This window comes from Brassica rapa, chromosome A06 (assembly GCF_000309985.2).
Source record: "Brassica rapa cultivar Chiifu-401-42 chromosome A06, CAAS_Brap_v3.01, whole genome shotgun sequence".
Lineage (NCBI taxonomy): Eukaryota > Viridiplantae > Streptophyta > Magnoliopsida > Brassicales > Brassicaceae > Brassica > Brassica rapa.
Genome location: NC_024800.2, coordinates 20,139,697 through 20,155,433, shown reverse-complemented (window position 1 = coordinate 20,155,433; position 15,737 = coordinate 20,139,697). Strand labels below are relative to the sequence as shown.

Below are 15,737 nucleotides of genomic sequence, written 5' to 3'. Positions count from 1 at the left end.
AAGGCCAGACTTGGCGTATGCAGTAGGTTTAGTCTGCAGATACATGAGCAAACCGGGAAAAGAGCATTGGTTAGCAGTGAAATGGATTATGAGATATATAAAAGGAGCTCTTGGGATAAACTTAACTTTTACAAGAGGGTCTGACTTCAAGGTGAGGGGCTACTGCGACTCAGACTATGCGTCAGACTTAGACAAGAGCAGGTCAACTACCGGATACGTCTACACGGTGGGAGGTAATACAGTGAGTTGGAGATCGTCGCTTCAAAAGGTTGTGGCCCTGTCAACAACAGAAGCAGAGTATATGGCGTTATCAGACGCAGTCCGTGAAGGCATATGGTTAAAAGGCATATGTAAAGAATTGAAGCTAAGTGACGAGGTGTTTGAGATTCACTGTGACTCGCAAAGGGCTATCTATCTAGCCAAGAACTTCGTCTACAGAGAAAAGACCAAGCACATTGCGACTAAATACAATTTCATCAGAGAAGTTATCGCTAATGGAGTGGTGAATGTTCTTAAGATTCATACTTTGGTGAATCCGGCGGATATGTTAACTAAAGCGTTACCTGGAGAGAAATTTGATGGTTGTTTGGCTAAGCTGAAGGTCATCGAAACCTGAGAAGATCGGCAACAGTCATCTTTGGAACTGAGAAGGTGACTGCAATTGAATCTCGTCTTGGAAGTCAGAGAGATGTGGGAATCAGAAGATTCAGCAGAACCCGTGTGAATATGCAAGGGTTGAGGTACCGGGATCAGATTGAAAGACACGGCGGTGACTGGTCAAGAGAAGACAAGCTCACGGTGACTTTCAGACATGGAGTTTCGACTGAAGGAGAAGTCGATACCAAGGTGGAGAATGTGAAGTTGGTATTCGACTTATGAGCCCAATGGGCTTATGATAAGTGAAACTCGGGAAGACAGAAGCTGGGCCGCGGAGTAGATTAACTGAGGCCCAAAAGTCTAGCTCTTGTATAAGAGTGAGACGAGAAACAGAGGATAATTATCTCTGTAACAAACTCTTTCTTCTTCAGCTAGTGAGAGAGTGCCATTGTAGCTCGTAGAGAGAGAAAGCTTCTGTAAACACTGATCTAGTGGATTACCAGATTCCGATCCTGAAGGAGATGTACCCGGTGTGAAGGGGAACTCTAAAACGTTGCTTGTGTCGTCTCTTTTCTTGCTTTCGTTTACGTTTGCTTTGCTTGATCGTGATTCGGAGTCGCGACCTACACACGAAAGATAGAGAGTTAAACACACGAGAGTATTGAGAGAGATTGAGAGAGAACAACCAAGATCGAGCTAGATTCTTTCACAGTTTTGTTAAGTGAAATTTAAACTATATATAATAATCACGTGTGCACAGGTCTCCATAATGTATGGTTGGCTTCGCCCCTGGTCTTGTGATAGGTGAATGATGAAATCACGAACATTCAATTTTTTGGGTAAGTTCTGCTCTAGACATTACCTTATTTTTCTTGGTAATAATGGCTCACATCTATATTATTAAAACACAAATACAACTATAAATTCACTCTTTTAACTTGTAATTATTTATAATGAAATGCCACTGAAGTATTAAATAACTCTAACATTAATCATTGTCTTTTTTATATTAATAACTAATTTTCGAAAACGAATACAAAATAAAAACTTGGCTTCTACCTTCTTCGTTAATCTGGGGGAAAAGGAACCGTCTACCAGTTGGGAAGCTAGACATTACATCAAGTCATTAAACCGTAAAATAAGTAAGCATAATACATGAAAGTAATGAATGACATAGAAAACATTTTTAATTGCTCCCATAAAATTACTCACCTAAAGTTTGTTTTCGTTTCATCCTCACCAGTAGCTCAATAGCTGCTCTAACATGTACCAAAAGAAATAAATGTTTAAAGAATTTTATTATTCAAAGTACTTACAATTTTTCTAATTCGTAAGCTACACGTTCATTCATATCACTCTGGCGTCAAAATCATAAACAAGTGTTCATGTGCTTTATTTTTTTTTGCTAAAAATGTTCATGTGCTTTTTTATGAATCAAAAACCATGTTATATTTTTGTTATACTCTTAGCATACGTTCATTCAAATCAGATTCTTAAATATTTCCGAATCAGATAATCTGTTACCTACTATTTAACCGCAAAAAAATCAATTATCTTTTGTATTTCGAAAAAAACACATTAACAAAAACTCTAAATTTACGGAATATTCTGTTGAGTTAGTGTACAAACTACTTCCTATATTTATGAGCCAGCCTATAAATTTAAGGAAATCACTTAAATCTACCATTTACTTAGGATTCTCATTTATTTCCAATTCAAATCAAGTATTTTTAAAAATAGTAATTCATTCATCATAATAATTACAATTTATGACACCAATTTAATAACTATTATTAATTAACTATAAATCATTTATTTTGTTAGATTATTCTCTAACCAAACTTGCCATTATTCTCTAACCAAAATATTGTTTAATTAAATTTTACTATAAAATTTAATAGATTTATTAAAATGTGACATGCAAACTTTAAATATTATATACTCATGTATTATTATTTCATTCCACATAAAAAAATAAATTATAAATGTTTTATTAAAACATATAAAATTATTTCTCAAATAAATGTTAAATAATTTGATGATTAATATTATTTATATATATATCTTATATATTAAAACAGAAGTCACAACCTTGATTCATGTGTGATTTTTTTTAAAAATGGACCTAATAGGCCTATTCATAGAAATTCATACTACATTTTAATTCAGACTGATAATAAATAGAATTTTTAAAATATTTTAATCATAATATCTTTTGATATCTTTTCATTTTAAATATAAATATATTTATTTTAAAATTCTAACAAATCCGTTTAAAAAGATTTTTACAAGATCTTCATTTTTGAAATAATATTTAAATATTTTCACTAATTTTGAAATTAGTTTAAAATATTATTATACATTAATATATTCAGTTATATAAAATGAAAAATAAAAAATCTATAATATTTTATTTATTATACAATCATAATCAATCATCAATTAAAATAAAATTATTATATTGAGCTAAATATAATACAATTGTATTAAATTTATATATTTATATATTTTATTTTCGTAATTATAAAATATTTATGTTCACAAATAAAATTTAATATGTTGGTAAGATTGGTTAACATTATCAAACTATATAATACATGTATAAAAATTAACATGTATTTCTTTAAAATTAATAATATAAAATCTTTATAACTACTTTAATCATAATATATTTTCATTTTAAATATAATATATATTTATATATTATATTTTAAAAATTCTAATAAATCTGTGTAAAAATATTTAAACAATAACTTAATGTATTTTAAGTTATCATTTAGAAATGAAAATAAATAAAATATATCCTATTTTATCTACTTTTATAGTCATGATCATGTTAAAATATAATTATCATACTAAAATAAATATGATAAAATTATATTCAATTGAAAATTTTATAAATTTTATATCCATAAATATAAACTATTTATTTAAAATATAATATGATGATAGAACGGCTTAAAATTAAAAAACTATATAATACATGTCTAAAAATTAACATATCTTACACTTTTATATATATAATAATAAATTATCTATAATGAATAAGCATAAAAATATTGGTAAAAAGAAATCCAGTTTCGAAATACGGGTCAGAATTTAGCATAAATTAAATACAAAATATTTTTTAAATATATTTTCTCATGAATATATTAATTTGCTTAATAACTAAATGCAAATACAATAAGATAAATATATAATAAGAAGTGGCAAATACATAAGGTTTAAACAATTAATTAATTATAACATGTAAATTATAAAATTATTGTATTTGAAATAGTTATATAAATATTTAAATATATGATTAACAATTAAAATATATACCACTTATGTTCTAAAATAATAATTTATGTATATAAAAGTGAAAACAAACACCCGTGCGGTTGCACGGATCAAAATCTAGTATATAATTTATAAGAATATAATTTTTTTAATTTAATATTTTCTTCAAACATAAACATAGAAGAAAATGTATTTGACTTTTAAAAATTTAGAGACACATCTGTTTTTCTTAAACACAAGTAAATTTTACTTGACATATTTTATTTTATTTTGGAAAGATAGATTTATTAATATACAACACAAACATACTAATTTGTGCTTTAATTTATAAATAAATACGTCAAAATACTATTTGATGAATATGTTATATAGGATATCATTTTTGGTTTAGTATCCAACCATAATATGAACAATCAACAAATTATAGAAAATTAAATTTTTTTGATCTATCATAAATTTTATATACTACAAATCGAAAACAAACATATGGATGCATGTCTATGCAACCATTACATCTTTGTACTCTGAAGAATTTTATATATTTATTTTATTAAAATAAACACCCGTGCATTCTAGTTTTATCTTTACAAACTCTACAATAAATCGCTTTTCTGGTCAGGAATTATATTAAATCGTTTTTTCCTTCTTAAAATCATATAGAATATGGAAAATGATTTGATATAGACTTTTTTCGGGCGTTAGCAATTATAGCCCAGAGATCTGAAAGGAGAAGCCAGCCCAGCCCATTAGTGATTTGGGTTCATAAAAACGGATAGTAGTTTCGTAATATACTAATATGCATTGATAGGTGTTGCCCTAAATTCGGTCGCTGTCTATATAGTCGGTGACTCTGTGCGGTCATGTAAAAATGATTTTTGTTTTTGTTTGTTTCTTTTTCTTGTCGAAATTTAAATTTTGTTCGATATACTATTGCAATATGTACTTGGTAAATTTAGATAATTTTCTAAAATTATTGGTATCAAAATATTATGATGTATATAGTCTCGCATAATCCTAAGTGAAACTTCTTCTTCGAATAATTAAAAGTTCAAGGAGTTAATCAAAAAAGGTAACGAGTAATCCTAGCTGTCTACACGTGGCCATCGCTGACCTGGCAAAGAAAAAGCGACCAATGGGAGAGACTAAAACCAAAAAACAACAAATTTGAATAAAGAAGAAAACGTCACAGTGGGACCCATAAATTTAAACAAAAAAAAAAAAACACACACGACGCCTCACGAACAAACGGCTTAAAACACGCCACGTGTCTACGTACGCGATCTTAGCCATCCGTGGCAGATTTCCCGGGCAGCAGAATCTGAACCGTCAGATCCAAATTAAACGGTTAGATTGGAACGAAGGTCAGATTCCAAAGGCCTTTAAGAAGAGATGGTGCCTCCCATCTTTTTCCTCATCCCAGTCATCTCAAAACCCCTCCTCCTCTCATCCTCCCTCAAGCTCTCAAAATTTTTTTTATTATCCGATCGCCGGAATATTAACCGGTGACGTAATTTTCCCGCCCTTTTTTTGGAGGCTAAAACTTTTCTTAAAAAAAAAAAACAAAAAAAGCTGGAGATTCTATAAGAGCGAGAACGAACCTCCCCGCGAAATGACCCTGAGACCATCGCGATTCGCATGGCACCAGCTGTTTTGTCTACCTTAAACGAACCGTCCTTCCATGGACAATGCGGCGCCGTTTTTATGAGGAAATTTACAAAACAATCCGTCGCCGAGAACAGCACTACCCCTCTTCCTCCCCTCTTCACCCCTAACCCTAATTTCGATTCGAGCAATCCGTCTAATTACGGAGGCTACGCTACTTTTAACCTCGCTGGGTACAACTCGAGTCAGCTCAGGGAGCTGAAGAAGCGCTTTACCTCTGAGCTCGAGCAGATTCGGATCCTCAGGGAACGGATCGAGTCGGGAACGTTCGAGTCTCAGCAAGTTCGAGTTGAATCGAAGAAGCAGAAACCGAAGAAGCGATGCAATCCGTTCGCTTCCGAAGAGACTCCTTCGAACCCGGAGTCGGAGAGAGTGTTGGCGGCTATGTTGAATACTTGCGGTCAGATGTTGGTTAAGCTGATGAAGCACAAATGGGCCTGGGTGTTTAACACGCCCGTCGATGTGGTTGGTTTGGGGCTTCATGACTACCATCTCATCGTGAAGAAGCCCATGGATCTGGGCACGGTTAAGCTGAATCTCGAAAAGGGCTTTTACATTTCGCCGCTTGATTTCGCGACGGATGTTAGATTGACGTTCAGGAATGCGATGGCGTATAACCCCAAGGGGCAAGATGTGTACTTTATGGCTGAGAAGCTTCTTCATCAGTTTGATGTGATGTTTAATCCTGCTTTCAAGAAATTTGAAGCTCAGCTAGTGAAGCTCACTGGCTCAACGTCTCGTTCTGAGCCTGTGGTGAAGCAAAGACAGTGGAGTCAGAGTCCAGTGGAGGCGAATGTGAGGAGAGGAACTGAACAGATCTCAATTGCGAAGAAGTTGGATTCAGTGAAGCCCTTACAACCTACATTGTCTCCTCCTCAAGTAGTTGAGCCGCCACGGGAGCGAACTCCTTCACCTTCTCCTCCTCCGGCTGTTCAGCCTCAGCCTCAGCCGGTTAGTGAAGTGGAAGCACCTCCAGATGTGAGTGAAGTAACCAAAGGGAGGAAAGGGAAGTTGCCGAAGCCTAAGGCTAAGGATCCTAACAAAAGGCTGATGACAATGGAGGAGAAGTCAAAGCTTGGTATGAATCTACAAGACTTGCCTCCCGAGAAGCTTGGACAGTTGGTTCAGATTCTTAGGAAGAGGAACGGTCATTTGGCTCAGGATGGTGATGAGATAGAGCTGGATATTGAAGCTGTAGACAATGAGACTCTGTGGGAGCTTGATCGTTTCGTGACTAATTACAAGAAGATGGCTAGCAAAATCAAGCGCCAAGGGTTTATCCATAACGTGTCAACTCCTCCAGCTGCTAGACACATGGTAAGCAAACAATCTCTTGATCCTATTGAAACAGCTATTGTGTCTGTAGACTGTAGTTAAATGTTGTTTCTTACCTTGTCTCTCTCTCAGGCTTCGGAGGCAGAAATGGGTAGTGCGGAGAAGAGAACGAGGAAAGGGGATGCAGGGGAAGAGGATGTAGACATTGGAGAAGACATACCAATCGAAGATTACCCATCTGTTGAGATCGAAAGAGATGGTACTGCAGTAGCAGTAGCTGCTAGTAGCGGGTCTAGCTCTTCAGGCAGCTCTAGTTCTAGTAGCGGTTCTTCCTCTAGTGGTATATTTTACTTTAACCCTTTTCCAAAATCCCCTACCTCAAAAGGTTTCCACTTTATTGTGTATCGCTGACAACATTGTATGGTTTTGATGCTAATTTGCAGATTCAGGGTCAGGCGGGAGTTCATCAGGTAGTGATTCTGATGCAGATAGTGTTCAATCGCCATTTGTGGAAGCAAAAGAAGCTTAAGGATAGTCTATTGTTCGGCCTTCAAGCTCCAAGAGAGGTGGAAGCGTGGGTGTAAAGGGAGGAAACCTTAGGAAGCAGTAGTAGTTAGAGAAGAAGATGGTATGGTTAGATAGAGAGAAAAGATAGTTTGATGGAGAGGAGTTCGTTATTTAATTCACCTTTTAGATTTAGAAAGTTGTTTAATTGTATTTGTGAGATGATGAACAGGGAAGGTGAATCTAGGAGAAAGAATCAACGCAATGTAGTGTTGGAACTATTTTTTGAACATTATGAATAATGTATTCATATGTCAAAAAAAAAGTTTTATTTGAATGAGAAATGGAGGTCTAATGTGTGTGATTTGAAAAACTTGTATAAAGTAGCAAATACACACATTGGATATTTGAAATTGGATTTGGGTTTTTTGATTTGTTAGTTGGACTTCATGTTCATTGACTTAATCTTATAAACCAAATATATGTTGATCTTTTATATTGATAAAATATAAAAAAGAAATCCATTTTAAAGTATATTATTTTGTTTGAATTGGTCAAAACAATAATAATTTTATTCTTTAATTTCTTGGTCAAAATGTGGAATAAATTCACATAATAATGACAAGAATTAAAAACTCCATTAGTGCACTATGGAGGTTTCATTTTTGTGTTGAAAAATGAAACTTGTGCTTCTCATTATATTTCTATATAAAGGCTTGTGAGCCATTTAGAAAACACACACATTCATACAATCAAGAAACATTTCTCCCACTCAGAATAGTTATGCTAGTATTTTTTTTATTTTGAGTCTGAGAGTACATCACAGAAATAGGTTCGATAGATTCTGTTTTTCGGTGATGGTAAACAGAAACAATGCTGCAGTTGTATCTTGGGAATCTGAGCGCCATAAAACCGTCACACTACGGGGCGTTTAAAGATTTAAGGAAAGAGATTATCTATCTCGACTCTGCAATTCTTCTTTATTTTTATATTTTGGTATTGAAACTTTAGTTTATGTTCTTATTATTCTTTACAAATATCAGTTGTACTATGGTAGTAAAATAAGGTTCCTACACTCTTAAATCTTTAAATATTGTTTATGCTTTTGCACTAACAATACTGATATTTGTTAAAAGTTATTGTTTTTTTTAAGAACAGGTTAAAGATGCTGGAATCGGATCTTGTTTATCATAAAAACAGGAATTCGAGAATTCATGGTGATGAAAAAGCAATTGTTATGATCTTTTCAGATCGATCATGCGCAGGGATTTCTTATAATAATCTTAGCTATTGTTTTTCTGTGAATCTTCTTTATCATCAAGCGTTGATCATTAGTTACAGATTTTCTGAAAGAAAAAAAAAAACAATTTGATTTGATTTGTCTTTTGACGTGTTGAAACCATCGTGTTGCACTTTCGCTTGATTTTTAAAATTATTTTGAAACAAAAGTGTGACTTGTATGATCTAATCATGCTTATACGACTGGTTTTTATCAAAATTCAAGCGTTTGATCTTGCATATATTAGCAACTGTGGAGCGTTTGTTCTTGTGGTTTTTTTTTTAAAACTTTTAATGCATTTACTTTGTGTATTTGTTTTGCATTTAGTTGTGATCAAATTCGTCAGTTTACATGATCAAATAATTTATTTGTTCAAAATCTGTTAATGCTTTGACTTGGCTAAAGATAATTATTTGTTTTAGTTATCAAGAATGCTAACGTTTTTTATTTCTGTTTCAGATTTTTTGGAACAACTTAATTTGATTATTAAGTGTTTGATCAAGAGGAAAAAAAATGATTCAAGTTTCAAAAATATGGTGAAACCGTCGTCAGAAAGAACATTTTGATTCTTAAGGAATCATGTTGTATAAATGGAAATGGATTCGTGAGTCGACGCCCCAAATTAAGTTTGGGAGAGGTCTGCCACATAAGAATCATTTTTCATTTAGAAAAGATAATGTTGTTGATAATGATCAAAACATTCATATTTTGTCAATGCTTAAACGCTAGTTGTAAAAAGATTGACCATACAAAAACAATGAGAATTTTCAGACCAATATGACTGAAACTAACATGTGTATTGTAGTTTATAAAGTCAATATGGTTGAAAATAATCATATAATGGTTTTGATGGTAAAATAATATCTTGTAATGATATGTTTATTTGCTAAAAAGCAAAATATGTGTTTGGAAAGATCCAAAACATACAAGTTGGATTTATAAATCAACTTAAGAAAACTATGAAAATAGTTGGATGTAAAATGTGAATTTCTAAGAATGAAACACATTTTTCAAGAAAATTGTAATAATTTTTGAAATTGCTTTTAATTCATTTAAATCTAAAGGAGTTGTAGATTAATTTTCTAAACTCTTAAGAGATGTTAAATGTAATTATGCATGTTTTGAGCTATCTCAAGAAATGTGGGGGGAAGCTTTGCTTACCATATAAAGTCGTTGGCAAGAGGCCAAATGAACTTAGTGATAGTTATCACAATATATTTTTTTTATTAAAAAAAAACAAACTAGTGTCATACACTGAGTTTTGTGTATAATAGTTAATTGTATCTTGAATAAAAGATGACAAAAATCATTAGACAATTGATCTCGACTAATCTCAAGAGATTATGTTCACTATGGTGACAACCTAGGATCCTTTAATTAAAGGTGTGTCATGAGATCAAATTGTTATATCATCAAAAGGAATGGGTCGCCTGTGAATTAAGATGAGGTTTCGCGGTAACTCTACCTAACTGACTGGAGATCCCAAGAAATAGGTTCAAGGAGACAACTAAGTGAAACTAAGTCTGCCCAAAGCACTGTAAGACTTCGGTCTATACCCAATTCCTATGATGATTAAACAGTGCTACATGTAAGGAATACAGGATAAGCATTAGCTTTTAATGATTTGTGTCCATAGCTTTGAGATATGAATGGAGTAGTACATGATACTCTTCTAAACAAAGTTAATGGCAAATCACCTTGTGAGTGTGAAATGGGGCCGTTTCTAGGAGAATGAAGGAAAGGCTATATTCTCCAAGTTCACTCATGATTAACCAAGACTGTTCACGGCCAAAATGAACACAATAGAGAACCTAATTCTGTGAGAGAATGAAGCTGTGTTATGGCTATTGTCTAGGTTTACACCAAAGCCCGGGAGGTTCAAGACATCATGGCCACCTCCTGGCCGAGTAAATCCGATAGCTATTAACAATGACTGGTTCAAGGCTGAAAAATTGCTACCAACTCATCATGCAGTGGATTTTTCGTTTGTACTCTCAAAAGTCCTTAGTTAGGTCTTGTCGAGTCTTGTCTAGGAAGTTGAGTCTTGTCTAGAAAGTCTGTCGAGTCGTCTAGTGTCTAGAGTCATTTCTATTCATGTGGGGGATTGTTGGAACTATTTTTTGAACATTATGAATAATGTATTCATATGTCAAAAAAAAAGTTTTATTTGAATGAGAAATGGAGGTCTAATGTGTGTGATTTGAAAAACTTGTATAAAGTAGCAAATACACACATTGGATATTTGAAATTGGATTTGGGTTTTTTGATTTGTTAGTTGGACTTCATGTTCATTGACTTAATCTTATAAACCAAATATATGTTGATCTTTTATATTGATAAAATATAAAAAAGAAATCCATTTTAAAGTATATTATTTTGTTTGAATTGGTCAAAACAATAATAATTTTATTCTTTAATTTCTTGGTCAAAATGTGGAATAAATTCACATAATAATGACAAGAATTAAAAACTCCATTAGTGCACTATGGAGGTTTCATTTTTGTGTTGAAAAATGAAACTTGTGCTTCTCATTATATTTCTATATAAAGGCTTGTGAGCCATTTAGAAAACACACACATTCATACAATCAAGAAACATTTCTCCCACTCAGAATAGTTATGCTAGTATTTTTTTTATTTTGAGTCTGAGAGTACATCACAGAAATAGGTTCGATAGATTCTGTTTTTCGGTGATGGTAAACAGAAACAATGCTGCAGTTGTATCTTGGGAATCTGAGCGCCATAAAACCGTCACACTACGGGGCGTTTAAAGATTTAAGGAAAGAGATTATCTATCTCGACTCTGCAATTCTTCTTTATTTTTATATTTTGGTATTGAAACTTTAGTTTATGTTCTTATTATTCTTTACAAATATCAGTTGTCCTATGGTAGTAAAATAAGGTTCCTACATGTAGTACCGAGTGATGTAAATGGTTGGAAAATCTAAAAAAATATCTTATTTGTTGAAGAAGTTCGAGTTTTTCATCTTATATCAATCAAATCAAATCTAACTTTGGAAGACTAAAGTACTACCAAATGTAGTGAAAAACTACTCAAGCGGAAGCAGAGGCAGCCAAGAGTCCATTGTGTCTTAGAAGAGGCTCTGGTGAAGGTTCACGTCCTCTGAACTCAACAAACACCTGAACATAGTTTCGAGTCATTAAGATAGTATTGTCTCAATGGCCGTAAAATACATATTGAAGATATTAACATATGACAACAAAACATATACCTTGAGAGGCGCTTTTCCTCCTCCAAGTGCAAGTACTGTGTTTCTGAATCTCTGTCCTGTTTCTTGAACAGCCTGTTTGCATCAAAAAACAAGTTTCATAATCTCGTTCCTCAACTTTTTGTCTCTATTTCAGTATAGAGTTCATATAATATATAATACCTTGATGTCGTCCAGTCCAGCGTCTTCAAACGCTGAAAATGCATCTGCAGACAAAACCTCTGCCCACTGCAAGTTTTTTATTCAGAAATTTGGGTGAGCATTTTACAGCCGGATAGAGTTTTGATATACAGAGAAATTCAGAATTTTCTTTATACCTTGTAACTGTAGTAGCCGGCTGCATATCCTCCTGGAAATTCATGGACATGTTTATAGGTGAATGGTTACGATTAAAAAAAAAAGCAAAAATATATACATCTCTATCAGGGTTTCATGACTGAGGACTGTTACCTGCAAATATGTGACTGAAGCCACATAGGAATCTATCCTCAGGAAGTGGAGGGATAACTTGGGTTTTTACTGATACCCTTTGATCAACATCGTAGATGGATTCTGGTCCACCTGGTACGTAATTTGTGTGAAGCTCCAAATCAAGACTGGCGAATTTCAGCTGAAACCATCAAATCATCATATTATTACACATAAATTTCTTGATCCATTACAAAACATAAAATGTCACTGAATATCAAAAGCATTCACCTGACGAAGACTGAATGACCCTGCACGGAATGTTCTTGCAGCAAGGAGTTTCTTGTATATTTCCTCTGGGAGTGTTTCTCCTGTTTGATAATGCTTCGCAATGCTCATCAAAGTGTCCCTGAAACCAGTAATCATAGCGCTGCTTTTACTCCCACTATAAAAAACATTACAAAGAGTGTAACTCGTAATGAACTCGAGAGTACCTGTGGTAGCACCAATTTTCCATAAACTGTGATGGTAATTCAACCGCGTCCCACTCTACATTTCGAATACCAGCCACTAGCCCCTCATCCTGCTTGGTAAGCATATGCTGGAGAGCATGTCCAAATTCATGAAACACAGTCTCTACCTGTATATATTAGCGTGAAATGAAGTCAGCAAATTTATGTCATACTAAGATACAAGCAGGTTTAAAGGATGTAATAAAATCTTTAAGATTAGATTCTTCATTTACCTCACGGAATGTCATAAGGCTTGGCTTGTCACCTACTGGAGGAGTTTGGTTGCATACCATGTGCGCAACAGGCAGCCTAACGGAAGTACCTTTCTGAGCCATGACTTGGCTACGGGAAAAAACCTCACCCATCCAGGCACCACCTCTTTTCTCTGAAGGGCGAGAGTATGGATCAAAGTAAAAGTAAGCGATTGGGCTTCCAGAAGAATCTTTGACACGGTAGAACCGAACATCGCTGTTCCAGACCTTCAGATTATAAATATATATGTCAATTAACAAGCTTTAACTAGTATCTCACATGCGACGCAACAGATAGGGTTCCAGATTTTACCGGAGCTACACCATCTGCTGGTTCTATTTCGACTCCAAATAATGTCTTAGCTAGGCTGAAAAGTCCATCCATAACCTTTGGCAGGGAGAAATATGGACGTAGTTCTTCCTACAAAGACCAAAACGACAAATAAGAATGAAGACTTTCAAAACAATAAAGTTGTATTGCAAGTTAGAGAAGGAGAAAGAACCTCATTAATATCGTATTTGGATTCACGAAGCCTCTCACTCCAGAAAGTGGTGTCCCAGTGAGTCAAGCTGTCAGATTCTTCAGCACCTTGGCTCTCTGCGAAACTCTTGAGGTCTTCCATGTCTAATTTATACAATATAAACGAACCATGAGTATCAAATCTCACGCTATATTTGACTGTTACAACAGTGGTCAACATGTTACCTTGAACAGCTGGACCCCACGAAGCACTACGAAGCTTTTCTAAAAGCTCTGATGCTTTCTCAACAGTGGCCATTTTCATAGTCATGCTTACCTAAAACAATAGAGAGTGACATTAAACCAACCAGAAGAGAAAAAAAGAAATGGTTTTACTTAGGTTGCTGAGTCTACCTCAGCGTAATTGTTGTAACCAAGAAGTTTAGCCTTTTCCAAACGAAGCTTCAGGATTTGGTCAATGATCGCTGTGTTATCCAAATCACCAGAAGAGGCACGAGTTAGATACGCACGGTAGAGTTCCTCACGAAGAGCACGGTTTTTGGCATGTTGCATGACAGGGAGATAACTAGGAGCATCCAGTGTAATGACCCATGGTCCATTCTCAGCAGTTGCATTTTCATGACCCTTGTGTCACACACACATATCAAGAGAATAAAAATGACGAACCCCAAAAGAAAATAACATGGGAATTTGCATATATATTATAGCTAATATCGATACCTTGGACACAGCAGCTTGTGCAAATAGCCCAAGAGCGCTTGGAGGCAATCCATCCATCTCTTTCTTGTCTGTTATCAACTTTTCAAACTTCTTTGTAGCATCCAAAACATTCTCAGAAAACTTATGGGAAAGTTTCTCGAGTTCCTTCAATCCAGAACAAAAAAAAAAGAGTGAGCATATTAATAGTATTGAGAGATTAAAAGCTGTGACAAACATAGATCTAAGCAATCACTAAACAAGCTGACATTTATTAGTGTCAATGAGTTAAATCGAACCTGTTCAATTTTGTTAAACTCTTCTCTCTTTTCATCATCAAGAGCGATACCAGTGAGAACCGCCTCCTTTATTTGTGCTGAAACAGTGATCAAAACAATAGTCAGCACACTAAAAAGTTGCACAGAGATAACAACAGTTAGGTCACTAAAGTGAGCCATTTAAATCTACTTGCCTTCAACTAAACGTTGACGAGCTTCACTAAGCGACGACCAGTCAGGAGATTCACGAATAGCTTTGAAGGCATTGTAGATAGGCTTGCTTTGCCCCAGCCTGAGCTGAAACTTCACCTTCTCCGGCTGCAGAAGAAAGAACAGTATGGTTAGTTAGTAAAACAAGATAATTGAATTCTAATTTCAAAAAATACATAACAAGATTCAACCTGAACTTCTTCAATGGCAGCACGAAGCTCGGGAGTGTCCTTAACCGCCTTAAGGTGATTGATCACTCCCCAAACAACACTCAACCGATCAACGAGCTTCTCTAACGGTTCAACCAGTTTTGGCCACGATGGCTCCACAGAGTTCTCTAACTGCTCCAATTCACCTTCCTGGAAAATATTATATTATAATCAGTTCAAATCCAAATCCATACAAACAATAACAATATAGTTTCAACATTGATTTTAAAATCATAGAACGAATAACACTGAAGAAGAAGAGAACATACGAGGTGCTGCAGCAGAGCACGAATCCCGGGACGAACGTGCTCAGCATCAACGGAATCAAACGGAGGGAAATCGAAGTCCTGCAAGAGAGGATTCGACGAGAGGAGACTCTCATCGGAGACGGAAGAGGAAGCGGCGGCGGCGATGGCGGAGGACATGGAGGGAGGAGAGGAGGAGAAGTGGCGGAAGGGGAGAGAGGTGGAGGTGGATCTAGGAGGGAGGCAGAAGGAGAAAGAGGAGGACCAGATGGGGCACGGGTATGATTTAGGTAAAGTCGAGGGACGAAACTGACAAGAAGAAGAAGAAGAGAAAAATTTAGAGTTTCGAAGTTTGGGAGGGGAGCGGCGAAGGAGGAGGTTGAGAGAGGCTCGAGAAGTTGTAGTCGTCGCCATTAGAGTGTTGGCTATAACAAACGTTGTTGCGATTATTGTTGTTATTCTCTTCATTTTTTCTCGGGGAGAAAATCTCTTATCTCTTCGAGATTTTTTTTTTGTTTTGTTTTGAATGTGATTATGTGAGGTTCCAAGCCTATCGATGTGTCAAAAGGTTAGGTTTTGTCAATTTTAAACTTGATCCCGAAGTAAAATTAGTTTAGTT

At 34.9% G+C, this 15,737-nt stretch overlaps 2 protein-coding genes across 3 annotated transcripts; one reads left to right on the top strand and one right to left on the bottom strand.

Annotated features, from left to right (window-relative positions):
• Positions 1–4,658: 4,658 nt before the first annotated feature.
• LOC103873999 (transcription factor GTE7) lies at positions 4,659–11,570 on the top strand. 2 transcript variants are annotated; one of them, XR_004448748.1, is made up of 4 exons: positions 4,659–6,858; positions 6,949–7,156; positions 7,260–7,584; positions 11,509–11,570. XR_004448748.1 is itself a non-coding variant. In XM_009152404.3 (3 exons), the coding sequence occupies exons 1-3, from the start codon at positions 5,515–5,517 to the stop codon at positions 7,343–7,345; spliced, it is 1,638 nt and encodes a 545-aa protein (XP_009150652.1). In that variant the 5' UTR covers positions 4,659–5,514; the 3' UTR covers positions 7,346–7,684. The 2 variants fall into 2 exon arrangements, 1 of the variants encoding a protein (XP_009150652.1); XM_009152404.3 differs by lacking the exon at positions 11,509–11,570 and having other exon boundaries at positions 7,260–7,684.
• LOC103873997 (probable cytosolic oligopeptidase A) lies at positions 11,522–15,644 on the bottom strand. The gene is made up of 17 exons (XM_009152403.3): positions 15,143–15,644; positions 14,856–15,023; positions 14,649–14,772; positions 14,476–14,552; positions 14,201–14,344; positions 13,874–14,104; positions 13,706–13,796; positions 13,503–13,624; positions 13,313–13,420; positions 12,982–13,227; positions 12,731–12,876; positions 12,528–12,645; positions 12,279–12,438; positions 12,146–12,177; positions 11,991–12,056; positions 11,832–11,903; positions 11,522–11,739 (listed from the first exon to the last, which is right to left on the bottom strand). The coding sequence occupies exons 1-17, from the start codon at positions 15,584–15,586 to the stop codon at positions 11,653–11,655; spliced, it is 2,436 nt and encodes an 811-aa protein (XP_009150651.1). The 5' UTR covers positions 15,587–15,644; the 3' UTR covers positions 11,522–11,652.
• Between the last annotated feature and the right edge of the window lie 93 nt (positions 15,645–15,737).

What these genes read in the sequence shown, in the direction of transcription:
- LOC103873999 (XM_009152404.3), top strand. Translation starts at nt 5,515, where the DNA reads ATGGCACCAGCTGTTTTGTCTACCTTAAACGAACCGTCCTTCCATGGA. An exon ending in CTCCAGCTGCTAGACACATG is followed by an intron (nt 6,859 to 6,948) that starts GTAAGCAAACAA and finishes TCTCTCTCTCAG; the next exon opens with GCTTCGGAGGCAGAAATGGG. An exon ending in TAGCGGTTCTTCCTCTAGTG is followed by an intron (nt 7,157 to 7,259) that starts GTATATTTTACT and finishes GCTAATTTGCAG; the next exon opens with ATTCAGGGTCAGGCGGGAGT.
- LOC103873997 (XM_009152403.3), bottom strand. Translation starts at nt 15,586, where the DNA reads ATGAAGAGAATAACAACAATAATCGCAACAACGTTTGTTATAGCCAAC. An exon ending in TCGTCAACGTTTAGTTGAAG is followed by an intron (nt 14,553 to 14,648) that starts GCAAGTAGATTT and finishes TCACTGTTTCAG; the next exon opens with CACAAATAAAGGAGGCGGTT. An exon ending in CCAAATACGATATTAATGAG is followed by an intron (nt 13,421 to 13,502) that starts GTTCTTTCTCCT and finishes TGGTCTTTGTAG; the next exon opens with GAAGAACTACGTCCATATTT.